Genomic DNA, 19554 nt, shown 5'->3' on the forward strand with positions numbered 1-19554 from the left:
TCTGTTTCTGGTCATCTCGTGGTCTTGGGCATATCCTTGCAACTCATATTCCCACACTTAGTCAGCCATAAAAACCGCTGCATAGTTCATCCTACTGCTGAGAAACCACGCCCGCACTTCCATTCTCCAAAGCGTCAGCAAACCCATTACTGTTTACTCATACGGTCCAGCTTTTTGCTCCTTCGCACCTTCCTGCCTCAACCCTCAACTCTAAATGGATTCTACTGTTTGGTTTCAAAATGGCCTGCTCCACAAGAAGCGTTCCGATCTTCAGGCAATGTGTACATCTCAGCCAGTCCTCAAGTTTCGACCCTTCTTCATGGACAACTCCTGGGTCACAGACCCATTCGTTCTGTTTCAGAACAGCATCCGCCATGAAGTTCAGGATCTATACGTTATGCTTCGAAAAGCGGCTTTCCGTATCGACACTTTCAAAACGTCTCACGCTATCGCTCTTCAAAAGTGGCTTGTTGATTTCAGCCAGATCGTCTCGCTCTACTTTTTCGTTCAAGAAAGCGTGATTTATCCGCAAATTCTCTCTCGCATTGACAGCGACGACCGCACATTGATCATCGAATTGCGCAAAAAGACACAGCCACTCATCGATGAGTTGTTAGAGATTCACAAAGGGTCCCTCACCTTTGTTTCCGCATGTCAGGGTCGGGATGACGAAAAACTGCTCAACTTTGATACTGCTTCTCTATATCTGGCTCTACAACAGTTATCCAAGCAGGTGTTCAGGTGCGTAGCTGAGCTAGAGATCTTCTTCACCTGGGAACTGGACCACGTTGCGCCAGAAATAAGGAGCTGTATGAACAGGAAAGAATCAAGGGCTCTGCAAAGAAACGCTATCATGAAAATCTTAAGCCAACGTGTAGGGGAGGATTTGTTGGGAGCCTACTCTCACTGGGTCCCGTCGGAGGTCAAAGAACTGTACTTTGCTAGCGTCGATCGTTTCAAGTTAATTCGTCTGCGGGGCAAAGAGAAAAAGTGGATGCGGACGCACAAGTCCCTGCAAAAGACCTTGGCGTCACGGACTTTGTAGGCCTAGCTAGTAGTTTGGACCTGATTCCTTTATTTTCCGACTAACTTCTTCCTTGGAAGTATAATTACCACAACTGTACACTACTAAAAGAATCTTACACTATTACTTTTCTAAAACAACAATTTGCATGCAGTTGGACATCATCGACCCCCAAGGAGCGATTTACACCCGCATCGGACGTAATGGCTCTGTTGCGTGAAGCCCACTGGAAGCCAGCCGCGACGTGCGCTTCGCACAAACGAGGCTGAGATATACAGAGTATCTCCTCAATAGTGCAGTTATGAGTAGTGCAAACCGTCAATAGTGCAGGTCAAAACGCTTGTCACGACTTTCGACACGTGTATGCATCTCAAAAAAGCAAAGCGTGCATTGCTGCGTGCGTGCAAGTAAAACCACTTCGTATACTGTAAGTGATTTGCGAGATCCTCTCTGGAGTACAGTGTAATGCAATACGCCAATAGTGCAGTATTCTACCGCGTGGCACGGCACTGCACTATTGAGCGGTATGGACTGTACGAGATACGCGATGGTTGTTGATTGGTGAAAAAAATGAACATCAAAAACAATATCGCGAAGACGTCCCCCAGGCGAGGCTTGAACTCGCAACCTTTGGCTCATAAGACCAATGCTCTGCGACCCGCGTCGACACGCTGATTGTCGAAAGCTAACAAAAAGAACCGATTGAGCTACAGGGGGGACGGACCACACTTGCGCTAGCTATGAGTGAAATCACCTTGATTATAAACGCAGCTATTACTTGGTTTCGTAATTATCCTATACGGCGCCGTAAAAAAAAATTACCCCCCCCTACGGCGCCGTATGAATAAAATTACGCGCCCGGCGCCATATCAGCACCCAACAACGCCTCAGCTTTGCTATATGGTCCAGTGCTGCCGCCGCTATCCTCTCTCGCCTACCGACACACGCCGCGGACATCTCATACCCAATAGAAGTATAATTCACCTTCATATCTGCTAGTGTCTCTGTAAGCGCACCCCTCATGCATTGATAAAATTACCCCCCCGCGCCGTATCAGCCCCCCCTAGAATTGAATTCACCGCCGGCGACGTATGTAATAGCATCCGCCGTAAATAGCATATGTGAAAAGAGTTCTGAAGAGTGCAGTCACTGTAGTGCCATTTCCAGTCAAATCAGGAAACGTACTCGTCGCGCGGATTCGAAAGAGCCAGGCCTGCCAAACAGTTTGTAGCCTGCCGGACACATTACAGATATCAGCTTGGATTCAGTTTCCCAGACACCTGCAAAGTAATCAGGGTAGAAGATGTCTTCCTCAAATAGCCTTGCTTTAGGCCGAGGGGGAGCCTTTTGGGCCAAATTTTCGGGAGCCGCAAACGGCGACTGGAGCGCACCTGCCGATGACGGTTTAACAAATTCCGTTGTTAGGGCCGCATTGAGGAGCAGAGCCCGAGCGAAGTGCCTCCTAGAGAGCTGATCTGACATGCATGCACAACCGCTCGAATGTCCTTTTGCCGGACATAATTGCTTGCGACCACATAGTTTTGTCCAGGCGTGTTTGCCATGCCTAAAACTTGTCTGTCGTTCGGCCACATTTGCAGCACCTGTGACAAATGCTGCTGTTCGCTCATCAACGATTCCTAGCATATCGAGTTGTGATCCAGGGACCAGGGTGAGGACCAGTTAGTGAAGTGAGCTCAACTTGCGATAGGGCATATTTTTAAAAAAAGCCGTAGCAGAAAATTAGTGAGTGCGTGAAATACCGCTGCTTAACGAAATGCGTTCAATTTACATCTGGATGTGAGCAAACAAAATGTCGCAGCACTGTGGTCTGAGTTGGTGAGTGTTAAACGCAAGGGTGAAATTGCAGAGGACAACAACTTTTCCCACACTCCTCGCGCTAGCAAAGGAAAGCGCACTCCATCCAACGTATTTTCTAACGGTAAGACTTCTGGAAGCGCGCACGCGCACCCCGGCCGCCGAACTTCTTCGGTTCACAGCGACGCGGATCAGCGACGAGAAGGGTCCGGTCGTAGGCGAGAAGGGTGTCCTTGAGCTCCTTCTTGGTGGCTTCGTCGACAAACTTTTGATAGTACGCAATGAGGCCCTTGGCAATTGCTTGTCGGATGGCGTAAATCTGGGCAGTGTACCCACCACCTTTCACACGTAGACGAATATCAATGTCGGCAAATCGCTCCTGGCCGAGAATTAGCATCGGCTCGAGGACTTTGACGCGCAGACCCTCCGGCTCGAGGAGGTCAAGAGGAGTACCGTTGATCTTCATGAGGCCCTTTCCATTGCCGGTGATGTGAGCAACGGCAACCGCAGTTTTCTGAAATGTGCGTGACATGACGGTCGGAATCAGAAATCAAAGTTCACGGTCAGAAAATTTGAAACACTGCCACATCGATTGACCAGTTTCCCCGACAAGTAGTGTTCTGTCTGATTCTTGTGGGGTGGATTTCAGCCAAGCTACAAATGAAAGTTACTCAGGGGTTGTCTGGAATCATCCCCTGGGGGAGTAGCGCATTGGGTCGTTGAGGACCGACGCGGACGATCCTTGGGATGCAGAAGGGCGTCGCTTGGGGGAAAGACAGCAAAAAGGCGATCTTACCTTGCGGCCGAAGACCTGAACGGAGTTTTTGGCTGTAGAAGCGGCGCCCATGTTGGCAGTTATAGTGAACGAATGGTATCGACAACTGCCGCGGACTTTAGGATGGATGCGAGTGAAGGAAGAGATTGCTCGCAGGTATCACGATGGTGGGAAGAGAAGGCAACGGCGGCGGACACAGCCGATTCAACGACGGGACCGGGCGAAAAGTTTCTATAAAACAAAATGAGAAGAGAAATTTGCTTTGTATGGAAAATGTTTCGGATTCCGGGGGAAAATTACAATTTATTCACAAAAATAGACAAAAAGTGCAACAAAACTACGCACACGTGTGGGGGTCTCCCAATGCATACAAGCGCCACTTGCTGTACGAGGGCGTCTTGCATACAGTACGAAATCAAGCTTCTTCGACGCAAGCCATACTGTATGCCGCGGCTGTAGCTGTTGTTCGGACCTCCTTCGATCTGCAAGCAAATTGGTTCCGGGTCTCTTCTCACCTTCGAGAAAAAATATTGGAGTCCAGAAAACTATGAATCAATGCGATGACAGAATCGCGACAAAACAGTATCTACACGGCCTAAATGCGAGTCATACAGTAGCGACGACCGACAGCGAAAAAAAAATTTTGCCTCTCCCCGCAGTAGTGGCTAGGAAATCCTTTTCCGCAAGAGCGTGTGCTCCTTCTTCGCCAAAAAGTGAACCCACTTTGGAATTAAGACAGGGTCATCATTTCTCGTGCTGGAAAACCCGCATACCGTGTACAAAGCGACTGCGGGTAGATTGTCCCATTCGACGTGCAGAAAGACTTCCTTCACGCCAAAGTGGTTGGCGAGATCATCGACGTGAGCCAGCAAATTCTTTGCCAAACCTCGTCTCTGCCAGTCGTCTCTGATAGCCATGGAACTAATGTAAATACGCTTGCCCTCCTGATGCGCAGACTCTCCGAAAGCAAACCTCTTCCCTGATACAGCGCCATGCAGACTGGCATCAAGAGAGCCGACGACGAGATGGCCGTCGTCATTTGTGAAAGGCATCCAATGGCTCGGCGGGGCCGTGTCAAGAACAACGAGACAGCGATTGCCAGAGGCGAGTCTGTTCCTCATTGCCATGTAGATCTCGCGTCTGCGAACGGGGTAGTACGTCATAGCAGCGGAGTTTCCGTAGAACGCCGAGCACCGTATGTCTGCGACTGTGTACAGCTCGGTGGACTGTGCGAGACGGATGAGATAGCGTGGGGGGGCTGGTGGTGATGGAGTTGTTGGGGAGGTGACAGGGGCAGTTGGGGTATTCGGTGGTGGAGCGACTGTCGAGGCGTGGGATGAAGGCCGTACCTTTGTGGCGAGGAGAGAGCTGAGACGGTACGCATGGCGACTATCTGAAAGGCGGGCAATGGGGGATATGGACTGGAAGTGCGCTGGTGAACAGCGTAGACGAGAGGGGCAATATGAGGGGAGAAGGGAATAGCGAGGAGGTAATGGAGGGGCATGAGCGAAGGCGAAAATCTGTGGCATGGCTGAGCCAAGAATGGGGAGGTTGATGAAGCGAGCTTTGTACAATGAAGGTGAGGTAGGGGCGGGAGAGCGGAGCGTGGGGAGCAGCAGCAGGCCTTTTGAGCAAAGTCGCGGTGGGGTGGAGACCAGTTAGTGTGACGTTGTGGTGGCTTATCGCTCAGGGGGCTCGTTTGGGGGTACCACAGTGGTACACACAGAATCAATGGCGCAACTGGTGCCATTGTGGGACGCGTGCCCCCGCTCTATTGGTTTCCTTGGCGATAATACTCATTCCGCCACTGTAATATGCTTTTCTCTTTTGTTCCCTCCAATCATTTCGCACGGAGCCACCATAATTATCAGAGATTCATTGAGATTTCGGGCACCCCCCGAGATCCACACTACCCAGCACCACTTGCCTCACTTTCCAATATCGCCCATATTGTACGCTTGCGGGGGACAGTACATTACAGTGCAGTACTCGAGGGTACCGAGGGTGACACCATTCTACCCAACGGCACTCGAGCTAGACCCACAGTATGTACGTATACGGTACCCTTGGGTACCTTCGAAAGTAACCCTATGATCTGGGACGTGTATCTACGGGCGTATCGGCTCGGGTACGGTCAGAGGGCTCCAACTCGTCTCTGATCCTATCCAGTCGTACTGGACGTTGCCCCACCTCTACTCGTCTTCAAATTAGCACGTTTCTTACTTCTCTCGTCCTTCAATACACCGCCCTATCCGTCAATCGCCGCCGGATTCACGCATCTCTTGCACCTCTCCATTAAGGGCCGGCCGCTTCTGCGCCCTGGCTCCCCCCTTCTAGTTACAATAAAGGTCGACCATTCAAAGGTACCAAGGGGACCAAGGGTAAAGTTTGTACCATGTGTGCATGTAATGCTGAATATGGTACAGGGGACCCTACGCATTAGTGCCGCCCCGTGTGAGACCCCAAAAACGGCACTATTGGGAGGGTGGCATTAGTAAGTGACGCCGTCACATCCATTTACAGGCACTCGGAAATTAACATCTGCCTGATCGGCGTTGGTTTTCTATCATGTTTTGCAGTGAGAAACGCGCGCTTTGCTGACCTTAGATGCGATAAAGCGTCTGAAACTTGGCACTCAGATGCCAGAAGTTCCAGATCTCCAAACAATTCCGCGATTTCCAGCGCAGAGGGTATAGCGCTTCTTCCTATCGCATCCCCAGCGCTCTCATCTTCATCACTTGATTGTGTTTCAGGTGTATTCCGCATCGCACGCACTGCGTCGAGGTAGCAGCTTGAAAAACAGGCCTGTTTCGTCGACATTGTAGATGTTCTCTGGGTCGAAATTGCGCAAACGTGATCGCAGGATGTTGATGTCTTTTGCGACTTCCTGCACTTGTACTTGCCCTCCCTCCCCGTGCAGGGCTACAGAACGAAGAGCATGTCGCTTGACAAATTTCTCTACCCATCCACGAGATGCTGTGAACTTGTCAAGCGTGGTGCGATCTTTACCTGTCACCTGAGACTTGAGCATTTGTTCCTTAATCATGAGGGCCCGCGTTTGTAGGACAGTTTGTGTTACTGGCATTTTTGCTGATCTGGCATAGTTGAGAAATTCAAGGAGCTTCAGTTCGAGATGGGGGACCATAATGGACTGACGGACGGGTCTTCGCTTGAAGTGACTGGGGCTTCTGGTTGGCTACGCGGAGCAATGCGGGAGCAGTTGCCTTGATGTTTTGTACGGTCCGCTCGGCAATGCCGAACTGTCGCATAACGGCTGTGGTACGGTATCCATTGTCGAGCAGATCTGCGATTTCGAGCTTCTGCGATATGGTCAGACGCTTGCGAGTCGCTTTCGTCTTTTCTGGAACCGGAGCCATAACGACTACAAGCTAAAGTCGGTGGACGGTGTGCAGTAGCTTGAGGATCGGGCTAAAAAGGGCTTTTTGTGTTTGACACGGACGGGAGACAGCCTAACAGCTGGACCCGTATAACACGTGGCACTTTTCGTGTTCATGCGTCCGGGGTGCACTAATGGAAGGGTGGCAATAATAAAAACGGCACTAATGCGAGTCCCCCCCCCCTGTACGAAGTACCCTTCGAGAAGGTACCCTAAGGGTACTGTACCGTTATTAACGGTACCCTTGGTACTGTACTACCTGTAGTACGCACATTGCCAACCTGTGTGTTCTCCCCGCTGCCACACTCTAATACGCGATTCACTTGCTCCTCTTCTCGACGACCAAAACCATGTTCCCCCCCTTCTTCGTCTCCATCCCTGCGCCCCGCCCCTCTCGTCCACGCATCAAGCCTCTTCACACCCCGCTCTGTCGCGCCCGAGTCCCGAACGATGCCACCTCTGCTGCCGTCGACATCCAGTCCTGCGTCCGCACCGCCCTAATCGCCGGCCGCCAACGTCTCTGCGTCGACGTCCTCACCGCCGCAGTTGACCCCCGCGCCCGCACCTACGACGCCTCCTCAGCTGCCGTCCTCACGCGCGCCCTCGTAGCCGCGATACAGCCCGTCCTCCCGGCGGAGCGCCCCATTGTCCAGCTTGTCGTCCCCGGGCCCACCACCGCCCTTCGCGTCCGCGAATGGCTCTCCTCCACAAACATTCAGGATGTCTCCGTTGCGGTCTTGGGAGTTGGCGAGCAGTCGCCCGATGAGCGACACAAGCCGCACGCGTATGTCATTCTCGATCCGCCGGCGAAGGGTGACGCCATTCTCGATTTCAGGCGACTCGTGCAAAGTGCTCAAAAGGACCGTTTGCCTGTTATTGTGCACAATCATCCACGTGAAGACTCTTTGTATTCGATGCTCGGCTTTGGGGGGACTTTGCCCTATGAGCTCACAAAGTTTGAGCCGGTGTTTGTGCTTGCTCCATTCGCACTTCAGCCAAAAGGTGAACAGGCCGAGAATCCCAACACCCCACCTCCCAGGTTTGTCGTTCTGAGAATGTACCCGGGCAAATGGGCGCTTTGGAGATTTGTTGGGACGGATGCTGACCCTGTTCATCCGCGAGAGACCGATCCTGTTGAAATGGAACAGCTTGATGACTACACTCTCTGCGAAGAGTTTGACAGTCGGCCTACTGACAATCAGCTCGTATCTGCCGTACAGCGTGCACTGCGATGACGCGGGACAAAATTTTACCAAACCTTTCAGTCTGCAACACGGGCAGAGTCACGACGCCAATCGACATTCAATGTAGCAATGGATTAGTGTTTACGTCTTTGTACAAGAAATACCGCGCGCTTGTCGGACCCAATGCCCCAAACCATTGCGGAACAAAAGGAGCCATATACAATGCATCCCCCGTCGCTACTGGAAAGAAACGTTCACCAAGCAGATAAATGCCGTGTCCACGCAGCATGAGGAGGCCGTGTTGATTGTAATGGACCTCCTTCACGTTCATGTATTCACCTGGCGCAAAGTCCATAATGTGTATGTTGAAGTCGTAACCTGGGTCACTGCCATTAAGAAGCCGTCTGAGTTTGAACACTTCTCCTGGAACAAACTCAGTTCCGGCTTCTGCTTCATTCCCGATAACAGACACTGGTTTGAATGCGCCTGCGTACACTTGATCTATCAGCACGAAGCTTGAACCCTCATCACCCACAAAGGTGTTCATCTTCTCGCCGGGTGCGTAGTAGACGAAACCCCCGTACTCCAGTCTTCGCTCGCCTTGTGATTCTTCTTTCACAAACACTGTCCCATGGAGGACATAGAGGAATCGCTCCAAGCCCGATGGGGCACCTTCGTATAAAGTGCCATCTGTCGAAGAAGCACCAGCAGAAGCGTTGACGAGATACATAGCGAACCGAGCACCGAGCGCTGGTGTCACAATGGCTGCTGCCGAGATTGTACCATGCCACCCAGGTAAGCTGGGAGTATACATGCGAGACTCAGGAGCGACAACAGCGAACTGAAAAGGTTCTACCACTGAACGCGTATGTCCAGCAAGCAAAGGGAGCTCGACAGCAGAGTGCGCTGCGGCTGGTTGATGATAAGAAGACGGATCACACTGAGTTGATTCAGCGAAGTTTAGAGTAGCCAACGCGGCTAGGACGGAAAGCAGCATAGTCCGTTACTGCGGTGAGGATGCCCCTTGGTGATAGGAGTGTTGCGCTCAGAGTGTTGCGCTCAGAGTTGTTGGTTTGGTCTTTTTCTCAGATCAGAGCAAATGCAGCGTGTCCAACCAAGCGAGCAAATGGTTCTCCGAATACACTAACAAATGCATGTCGATCAGTGAGCTCGTACTGCACTGTCCTCGCAAAACAGTTTCGGTACAGCTCCATATTTCTTTAAAAAAATGCTTTGGAGTAAAAGTGGCATCTGGATGATGTAGACTACCTTACCGCACCACAGGGGTTAAATGCCCACATGGAAAACCAGATGTCTTCCGCCTCCATTCTTTTGCAACTTACATGAAAGGGTACAAATCCTTTGATGTCCGCAGCAGGCGAATGAAGGCATTTGGCGAACCCTTCATCAGGAATGCAAAGATTGCAGACTTCGGTCGTTGCTCAGGAAAAACCGATTGAGTTCGTGAGAGATGCAAGCGCTAGAGGGGGAAGGAGCAATGAAGACACTGTTGTCATTTTTCGAGCCCTGAAGGTGCAGTTTCGGTACTCATCCAAATGTCAAGAGTTATTCAGGAGATCCTATTGATCAAGGGCTAAACGTGAGAAAAGAAAGAAGGAAAAAACTCAACTGAACCGAACTGACCTGGGACGAAGCAAAGGGCACTCCTATGCAATTATGGCTTTCGGGGGGGAGACACGGGAAAATTGTTTCTGTGATGATACTGTATAGCACGAGGCATCAATTTATATACAGTATATATTCCAGAGCGTTTATTACAAGTGAAGTGATACCTAAGCCTTCGGCTCGAAGATGGGTGTAAATGAGGCACCGTACACGGTGGGGAATCTTTTTCTTGGAGCTCGAAGCCCGTGGCGAGTCACCGGGATTGGAAACCATTTGTCACTAAAACAGTGCTTTGTGAAGCTCACATTCTTGGGGAAAAACGATACCCAGCAATAATATGTCTGCTTTTTCGACTCATCGGTGCTTCTGGTCTGCTGGAGAGGGGAACAAGGTTGCTAATAGAGTCATCGTCATTCGTAAACATGCAGTTCACCGGTTGGATATCCTCGTCAAGCTCTCTTTTCAAGTTTGTACATACATAGTGAAGGTCCCTCAAGCAATCCCTGTAGATTTGCCTTCTTGTACGATTTCCCCGCTGGTTGCGATTTATTGGTCGCTGTGCATAGCCTCGACGTGTGCAGCTCCCCCGAATCTTTGACAAGATGAAATCAGACAAAGGCCCCGAATCTGATGCCCTTTCCTTGATGGCTTCCCAGTCGACTCCGGCAAGCCACTCGTGATTTTTGATTTCTGTTGTGCCGCCAATGCCGGATCCAAGGCGCTTCAAGGGATCTTTTTCCAGTAACCGTCGAAGAAAACTCATGCCGGCGGGAGACAAACCGGGGACAGCCGTCTTTTTCAAATGCGTGATCTCGAAGAAAATATGGCGCATGTTTCTCGAGCGAATAAGACGCTGCCCGGTGAGAAGTTCATACAGAATCGCACCCATTGCCCAAAAGTCGACGCTCGTATCGTACGACTGATGTCGTATCATATCGGGCGCGATGTACTGCGGTGTTCCAACACGAGAGCGTGCTCGCACCAGCCTGCCCTCGATATTCCACTGCAGCTGCTTCGCCAGTCCGAAATCGGCAAGGCAGAGATGGCCGTTCTTATCTATCAGGATGTTTTCGGGTTTCAAATCCCGATGAAGAACACCCCTTTCGTGGAGATGCTCCAAGCCCAGCGTCATCTCCGCTATGAGGCATCGTGCCGTGGACTCGGAAGCGACTCGGCCCCTTGCGAGCGATTCGTCTATAAAATCGTACAGATCAGAGTGGCATAATTCTGTGACCAAGTACAACTTGTGAGCACTTTGGAATGCGAAGTGCATACCCAATACAAACGGGTGCCCCCGCACGAGTTCTAGGATCCGACGCTCTGCCAAAGCATTTCTGTACACCCGAACATCTTGGTGCAGAGTCTTCTTGTGGATGACTTTCACGGCCATTTCATCTCCCGTGTTCCTGTCCTCTGCCTTAAAGACAGTTCCATAGCCGCCACTGCCGAGCTCGTCGACGACGTCAAAATCAGAGAGATTTTTGACTGGTGTTCTCTGAGCATCCGCCAGCAGCGTGTTCCACTTTTCCAATTCGTAACTGTCTGAGGCGTATAACGTGACAGTTTGCCGAGACCTAAGAGTCATAGACCGCGCTTTCGCCAACATCTTGATCTTTATGGCTGGCATGACGATTTTTTTTTAACACACGCCGGGCGTTGATGCGGCGGGCGAGTGAGTCGATTAGAGTCTTGCCTTGAACCTTCAAAACACGTATACAGTCGCGCTTGCGTTTCCATATGCCCTCATTGAACCGTTGCTGAGCGAACTGCTGCTGCAGCTCAGATGCTGGATAAAGTAAGAGAACATCGCCGTGAAGTGATACCCAGTACTCTTTCGGTGCTTGGAAGTGGCTCAAAAGGCCATGGCGTCCACTCATCCACCCTGATTTTGAGACAGGAGTGTTCCGAATCAAGTCAAGTGATTACTGTTGAGCTCTCTTGAACACAAGTCCTGCTGCAACAAAGTTCATGGTTGCGGGGGTCGATGCTAGGGAATCGAGGAGTGCTGAGAATGGCAGTGAAGAGAAGGGCGCCGTAGGAGCTCAAGAAGAAGTTGCTTGTGGTGTTTTTGTGGTGAGGGCGAGGTGGATGTCCAAACAAGAAGGGGCGGAATATTTGATATGGCAAGGACCTGCTAACATCCAAAACAACAAGCGAACCTGCTTGGTTGTGTCGCGCAGTCAGAGGGCAATGAAAGAGAGCAAGTATTGCAAGTATTGCGTGGTACGAGCTTGCGTTCTGCTGTGGGGATTACCGTCAGTGAATTGGCACTTCTTTAGTCACGAAGCTCCACTGAATGCTAATCGCTTGTCTCCTCTGCCTGGCGACAAAAAAATCCACATCTGAAGTTGCTACATGCGTGCGTACTGGAATCGCCGCATCCGATCGAACAAGACGAATGCTACCACTTTTTCTGACACTCAAAATGCATCGCTGGCACCATGCGGACTGAGTAATAGTTGTAATTGAATGGAAGCGGGAAATTCTCAGGAAGATCCTGCAAGACTCGGCAAGGTGCGATTTAACAACTGACTTTTTATCGGAAGGAGCGGGGCATGCTAGCCTTTATTACCTGTCAAGGCAGAATGAGTGGTGGGTGTATTTTAGAGTGCAGGGAGGTTGGATGTCTCGCAAAGATACAGTGAGAAAGCAGGAAAGGTGACGCTCAGATTGCTGACACAAGAAGTGCAACATTGTTTTTGCGGGCTGGGGTGAGATATGCGTTGGAAGAAGGTCCTCGTTACTAATATGCATCAAGAGTTATGACGAGTTGTGACTATTTCATGATACGTGAAAGACGGAGAGTAGGATGAGACTACGTGAAGTTAGTTTCCAGGGTTGGGATGCCTTCTCGAAAACATATATAGACCAGGTGTCAATATGCGGAGGGATTTGAATATCGTAAGAGACATAAAGTGCAAGACGGTGGTGCCCTCAGTACTTTCCGTGCTTTCACAAGATGAAAAATTTAGTGTTGTACAAGGGCAGTCAACGATGGGTTCAAGTGCGGTGTGGGCTGTTGTACCCATAGGTGTATAGCAAAGCAAGCATAAACTGCGGCGAAAACGAAAATACACCAAAGAATAGCATACCCAGACGATGTGTGAGAAGCAGATTATAGGAAGTATAGAGACGTGGTCAGCGAAAAGAGCTACAATCAAGGAGTCTGTGTTTTCCTGTCGTAAAAAGAGCATAGCAACCTACTTGCGCTTGTGAATTACCATAGTCAGCTGCTTTCCTGTACCATGTCTCTGCATACTGGGCATTTCTTGCGCAGCGTGGCAAGTCGAAAACGAGGGACCTCCATATGGTCTCTGTGCGGTCGATGAGCAATCTCCAGGAGATGCAAACGCCTCTCACGGCAGCAATATCACGAGCATGAGAAAGACGTTCAAAAATGCGGAGAAGGACGTCGTCGGGAAGGTCAACGGGCGAAATACGGGAGGGCGGGCCGAAGCGAGACTCAGGCGGGGGAAGTAGCAAAATGTGGCGCCGTGGAAACATGGTGAGACGGAGAAGCGTGGCTTCTGCCGTATAGAGGGGAAAGGAAGGCTTCCAGGCTGGATGTTAAAAAGCACAAGAGAAGAGGAAAGCGAATGTATGGGAGCCTCACATGAGGGTCTCATCCGGCTGCGCAAAAATACACGTGTTAAGGTCTTTCTGACCTCTCAGGGCCAGAAACTAGATTCTCACGCGGGAGATGCAAACAGATAGATTGTTTGAGACGTTTTTCGCGGGTGAAGTGGGAATGCAAAACGGGACCTTCCTGGGCGCTTAGTTCATCCACTTAGTTCATCCCCACTCAGACCAATCACGTTGCACCAACGGATGACGTCACTGCGAGCGCCGGATATCGCCAAATCCTTCATAGTGTTAACGCCGGCCTCCGCATACACATTTCGCCGTTCTCGACGTACTCAGTGCGCTGTCGGCGCATTTATATCTGCATGCGGCCGAGAGCGGCAACTCCTGTTGATGACATCATCCTCTTGTGTCGGGACAAGGCCAACAAAACTGTCACACCAATACAATGGCAATAATAAAAAAAGAACCTTTCGCAGGTCTTGGCGGAGCGAAATCAAGAGCCAAACGCCTCGTGTCTCGCCGTCTTCACTTGACGTCGGCCAGTTTGCAATCACAGCGAGAGGCTTTCTGCATCATGCAGCTAGCCGACAAGCCAAGCCGTGAAACTGTCGATGGAAATGTAAGAAGGTTTTTTCTGATTTGGGGAAAAAATGGATCTGCCGGGCTTCGATCCCGGTACCTCTCCCATGCTAAGGGAGCACTCTACCAATTGAGCTACAGACCCGTGTCGACTTTCGGCCCAGCATGGCTTATTTATACAAATGAAATTCTAAGATGCAATCTTTAAAGAAAGGCGCCTTCTCAAGGATGTACTGGGAAAAATCTGCATGGGATCGCCTCCCCAGCCCCTCCGACCACACACCCGCCTCCGTACGCCGCCGAGCGCGCTACAACTCCCTGTGCGCGCCAGGCGCCGCTTCCTTCTTGTGTGCTCATCCCGCCCTTACATCACGCGTCTCCAGCGAAGTGTGGGCATGTATGCTCCGCCGTCATCTTGACTCCCCGGTCTACGATGACTCCATCCAGCCCCTCCTCTGCTCTCACTGTCGCCGTCCCATGGATATACGCGGTGACCATGCCGCCATGTGCAAGCACGGCTTCGGTACTGTGCATCGTCACAACACGGTGCGGAACACTCTGGCACGACATGCTTTCCGCGCCTCAGGACTGAGCTGTGATATGGAAGTCCCTTTTCTCATCCCTGGCACGGCTCACCGCCCCGCCGATCTCCTCGTTCAGCCCGCTCCGCCTCCTGCGGGAGCTCTGCCAGACCTTCCTACGGCTTACGATGTCACTGTCCGGAGCCCCTACCGCGTGGGGGCCCTCATCCCGGCTGCTCGCGGTATAGCCGGCGCCGCCGAAGTGGCGGATGCTGACAAGCTAAGCACGCACGCTCGCATCATCCGCTCCGCTCTACATCTACAAGCCGACGCCTCGCTCCCTCTTCTGGACTGGCACTTCGTGCCTCTTGCGTTCGACACCCTGGGCGCTCCCAGCGCCCGCTCTACATCTGTCCTCGAGTCCCTCTCCCATCAAATTGCCATCCGCACCGGTACCACCTTTGGTACTGCAAAGTCTCGTCTCTCTCAGCGTCTTAGTTATGCCATATGGTCAAGTGTTGCCTCAGCCACCCTCGCCCGCATGCCTTATCATGGCGCGGCCTTATCTTGTCCCGCCCAAGTGTGAGTCCTTGAAGCCTGCCCTATGATATGGCATCGGCCCCCCTTGATTAGTGAAAATAAAACTCAGGCCACGACCGTCGCCGCATCAGCCGCGCCATGGGCATGGCCGCCGACGCCCAATATGGACGAGCAATGCGCGCATTGACAGACAAACCGCTCCCCGACCTCCAAGAAGAGACCACGCGCACTTCCCTAACCGCCCTTCATCCTACACCCGCTGTGCCCACACAAGCACTCTCCCGAACCGACCTCCCTCCGACTCCAGACATCACCGAAGGCCAAGTACTACGTGCTGCTCGATCTCTCAATCCCACGTCCGCAGCCGGGCCAGATCGCCTCTCGCCCCGCCTGCTGCAGCTGCTCGCTCGCACGACCGTCACTCCCGAGGCCGGTGTTACCGGTCTTTCGTCCCTCACCCGCCTGGTGCGGAGACTCGCCCGAGGCGATATCCCGGATAGCACAGCCCCCCTCCTGGCTGCGTCAACCCTGATCCCCCTCCAGCCGCGCCCCGGGAAGCTCCGCCCCATTGCCGTGGGGCAGGCACTTCGCCGCCTCGTAACAAAGGTCCTTCTCCCCGCCGCAATTGATGATACCCGCGATCGCCTGGCCCCGGAACAGCTCGCCAATGGCGTCTCATCGGGAATGGACGCCATTGTCCATGATTGTCGTATGCTCCTGGCGCGACACGGTCGCAACCCCAACTACGTGCTCGTCTCTGTTGACGCACAAAACGCGTTCAACAGCTTTAGCCGTCAGTCTATGCTCAACCGTCTCACTCTGGATACGCCTAGCCTTGCCCACTTCCTCAACCTCATCTATGGCCGCACTGTTCCCGACCTCGTGCTACCGTCTTCCCCACGGGTCATTCTTAAAAGTTGTGAAGGAACCCAACAGGGCGACCCTGCTGGAATGCTCCTTTTCTCTCTAGCGCTCCAACCACTTGTCCGCCGCATCACCCGCGAATGCAGCCTCCTGCTCAACCGCTGGTACGCCGATGACGGTACACTAATTGGCACTATCCCGGAGGTTACAAAAGCACTCCGCATTCTTCACACATTTGGCCCCAGCATGGGATTCCGCATGAACATTTCTAAATGTCGCGCTTTCTGGCCCACAACTGAGCCGTCACTTCTCGAATCCCTCACCACGTCGTTCCCCTTACACGTCTCACAAGAAGGCGGAATTGCTCTTTTGGGCGCCCCGTTAGGCACAGATGAATTCATGAGGTCATTCTTGGAGGAAAAAATTGAGGCAGTGTCAAACTCCCTCACATTGCTCGACAGCATTCCCGATGCTCGTATACGTTTCCATTTGCATCGAGTATCAGGATCCGTGTGCCGCGTCGAGCATGTGTTCCGCCTAACACCACCTCGCATTTCGCTCCCAAGCGCAATTCGGTTTGATCAAAGTCAAAAATCCGCCTACTCCCGGTTCAATCATGTCACGCTTTCTCCGTCCATATCTTCCCAGATTGGCCTCCCCTTCCGTTTGGGTGGTCATGGTTTCACGCCACTGGCCCCGTTTTTGCACGCATCTCACGCTGCAAGTTTAATTGAATCCGCAAAAGCACGCATTCGCGGACCTTCGAACCCTACAGTGCCATTCTACCGCGGAATGGCACGGAAGCATCTAGTGCATGTACTGCGCTCCTTGAACCCCGAGGTCGAAACCCGAGGGATCCTCGCTACGCATTCTAATCTGGGCCCCTTCGAACCGCAAGCTTTATTGGAACGACCTGAAAGAGTACATTTTACATTATATCAGGCGCTCCATGGAGCCTTTTCGCGCATGTATTGGGAAACGAGAGAGTGGGATCGACAGCCTAACCCAACCGATCATACGGCAGCCTCTGTACGCCGTCGCGCCCGCTACAACTCTCTAATTACTCCTGGTGCGGCCTCCTTCCTCTGCGCTCACCCATCTCTGACCTCGCGAGTTTCAAGTGCCGTGTGGTCCGTTATGCTTCGGCGACACCTCGACACGCCTGTGTACGACGATTCACGGGCCCCCCTACAATTCTCTCACTGTGGCCGCGCGATGGACAAACGTGGCGACCACGCCGCCAACTGCAAACACGGGTATGGTGCCACCCACCGCCATAACATTGTCCGCAATACTCTGGCCCGCCAAGCGTTTCGGGCAGCCGGCCTCGCGTGCGACCGCGAAGTTCCATTTCTCATACCAGGCACGGCGCACCGCCCTGCTGACCTTCTTGTCCAACCGTCCCCTCCAGCGGCTGGCGCCCTCCCAGACCGCCCTACAGCATACGATGTCACGATTTGTAATCCCTACACCGCTGCTAACATGAACTCAGCTGCTCGGTCTATTGCCGGCGCCGCTGAAGGAGCCCATACAAGAAAACTCCGCACCCATGACCGCATTCTACGCGCTGCCTTACACCTTCAGGCTGACGACCCACTTCCTCCCCTAGACTGGCATTTCGTCCCCCTAGCCTTCGATACCCTGGGCGCCTGGAGCACCCGTACTACTGCTGTCCTTGAACACGTTGCGCACCAAATTGCCATCCACTCAGGCTGCAGCTTTGGCATCGCCAAAACCCGCCTCGCCCAGCGTCTCAGCTTTGCGATTTGGTCCAGTGTCGCCGCGGCGACAATTGCCCGCATGCCGTGTCATGGGTCGGCTCCATCCTATCCTCCGCAAGTGTGATTCCTTGACGTCCGCCCGCATGCCACTGTATCGGCCCCCCCTTGCATTTGAATAAAATTACCCACACCCAGGCCACGACCCACAGTACATCATGGTTTCCATCGATGCCTCCAACGCGTTCAATAATTTTTCTCGCCAAACAGTGCTTCAAAGTCTCCCTCATCGCGCGCCGTCGTTATCGAGGTATCTGGACATGATTTACTCACGAACTCCTCCCCCGCTCATTGTCCCTTCCTGGCCGCCTACAGTTCTGTCCAGTCGAGAAGGGACTCAACAAGGAGACCCGTCCAGCATGTTGTTGTTCTCACTCGCCCTGCAGCCGCTTGCACGCCACATCTCCGAGTCATGCAACCTCCTCATGAACAGATTGTATGCCGACGACGGCACGATTGTCGGTAGAGTTGAGGAAGTAGTGAAAGCGCTCGCCATTATCAAAGTGGAAGGCCCAAAACACCAGTTTTTACTGAACCCTACAAAGACACGTGTCTTTTGGCCCACCCTCAACCCTGAAATTCTGAGCCCGCTGTTTAAGGTGGCCCCGTTCAGTGTTGCAGAGGAAGGACTGGACCTCCTCGGAGCCCCAATCGGTTCACATGGCTTCATGACACAATACATACAGACAAAATTACTGCAGTGCAACAACGCCCTTTCCCAGCTAGACCGAATACCTGAAGGTCGAACCCGCTTCCACTTACACCGGGTTTCCGCTTCTGCCTGTCGTGTGCAGCATATTTTTCGCCTGGTTCCCCCGGACTTTGCTCTGTCATACGCCCAACAATTCGACCGGGAACAACTTGACGCGTATGCTCGCTTTAATAGTGTGACTCTTTCCCCAACCATCGCGGCTCAAATTCGCTTGCCGTTCAGGCATGGAGGCCACGGCTTCACGTCCTTGGCTTCCACTATCCACGCCTCATACGGAGCCAGTCTCATCGACGCCGCCCCCGTCCGCTTGCAGGGCCCCCAGTTCCCCTCCGTCACACAATATCAGCGTTTTGCAAGAAGCACCCTGCGTGTGGTCCTCAGAAACTTGCCCCCCAGTGTACAACCGCCACTCTTTGCGTTGACGGAGGCGGATCTCGGTTGCTTAGAACCAGCTGCCTTAGTGTCGCGACCTGAACGCATACACAACTTTTTACTTCAGGCGCAACAAAGTGCAGCAGCCCGCACATACTGGCAAAAGAACCTTTGGGAGTCGTTTCCTGATCCAGCTGACCACAGCACCGCAAGCATACGTAGACGAGTCAGGTATAATTCCTTACTTTCCCCGGGTGCTACATCCTTCCGCACTGCCCACCCAGCTGCTATGTCTCGCGTTCACAATGCCACGTGGGCCACGATGCTCCGACGCCACCTAGATGCTCACGTCACACAAGATTCCGTCTCCCCGCTGCGTTGCTCCCATTGCTCTAAAGCGGTGGACACCAGAGGCGACCATGCTACTATATGTCGCCACGGTTTCGGCATGGTACACCGACATAACACCGTCCGGAATGTCTTTGCCCGACAAGTCTTCCGTCCAGCTGGTCTGGCCTACTCCCTCGAGGTCCCGTTTCTCATACCCAATACCGCTGCACGCCCTGCCGACATACTCGTACAGCCCTCGCCGCCTCCTCCCGGTCTGCTTCCAGATAAGCCAACGGCTTATGATCTCACTATTGGCAGCCCGTTTCGTAAAGGCGTGTTATACCAAGCCGCGCGCCACAGTGCTGGAGCCGCCGAAGCAGGCGCGTATCGCAAGCGCAAGGCCCTCGACCGCACCATCCGCAACGCTCTGCTTATCGAGGACCACGGTCCTC

General features: G+C 52.7%; 6 protein-coding genes; 2 read left to right on the plus strand and 4 right to left on the minus strand.

Annotated features, from left to right (window-relative positions):
- The first annotated feature begins 397 nt into the window (after nt 1-397).
- On the plus strand, nt 398-1045 carry CHC_T00005581001 (hypothetical protein). Its single transcript, XM_005716690.1, has one exon. It carries the CDS (start codon nt 398-400, stop codon nt 1043-1045), a length of 648 nt encoding a protein of 215 aa, XP_005716747.1.
- A 1678-nt stretch (nt 1046-2723) lies between these two features.
- CHC_T00005582001 (hypothetical protein) lies at nt 2724-3785 on the minus strand. XM_005716691.1 is given in 4 exon segments: nt 2724-2957; nt 2958-3353; nt 3636-3686; nt 3687-3785. 2 exon segments carry the CDS (start codon nt 3684-3686, stop codon nt 2958-2960), a joined length of 447 nt encoding a protein of 148 aa, XP_005716748.1. The 5' UTR covers nt 3687-3785; the 3' UTR covers nt 2724-2957.
- Nucleotides 3786-3890: 105 nt separating this feature from the next.
- Nucleotides 3891-5364, minus strand: CHC_T00005583001 (hypothetical protein). XM_005716692.1 is given in 2 exon segments: nt 3891-4773; nt 4774-5364. The coding sequence occupies 1 exon segment, from the start codon at nt 5362-5364 to the stop codon at nt 4774-4776; it is 591 nt and encodes a 196-aa protein (XP_005716749.1). The 3' UTR covers nt 3891-4773.
- A 2949-nt stretch (nt 5365-8313) lies between these two features.
- Nucleotides 8314-9192, minus strand: CHC_T00005584001 (hypothetical protein). Its single transcript, XM_005716693.1, has one exon. The coding sequence runs from the start codon at nt 9190-9192 to the stop codon at nt 8314-8316; it is 879 nt and encodes a 292-aa protein (XP_005716750.1).
- Nucleotides 9193-9948: 756 nt separating this feature from the next.
- CHC_T00008861001 (Serine/threonine protein kinase Mitochondrial) lies at nt 9949-11448 on the minus strand. XM_005716694.1 is given in 2 exon segments: nt 9949-10122; nt 10123-11448. 1 exon segment carries the CDS (start codon nt 11446-11448, stop codon nt 10123-10125), a length of 1326 nt encoding a protein of 441 aa, XP_005716751.1. The 3' UTR covers nt 9949-10122.
- Nucleotides 11449-11909: 461 nt separating this feature from the next.
- On the plus strand, nt 11910-12167 carry CHC_T00005585001 (hypothetical protein). The gene has a single exon (XM_005716695.1). The coding sequence runs from the start codon at nt 11910-11912 to the stop codon at nt 12165-12167; it is 258 nt and encodes an 85-aa protein (XP_005716752.1).
- The last annotated feature ends 7387 nt before the right edge of the window (nt 12168-19554 follow it).

The sequence above is a fragment of the Chondrus crispus genome, genomic scaffold (genome assembly GCF_000350225.1).
Source record: "Chondrus crispus Stackhouse genomic scaffold, scaffold_3, whole genome shotgun sequence".
In the NCBI taxonomy this organism is placed as follows: domain Eukaryota; phylum Rhodophyta; class Florideophyceae; order Gigartinales; family Gigartinaceae; genus Chondrus; species Chondrus crispus.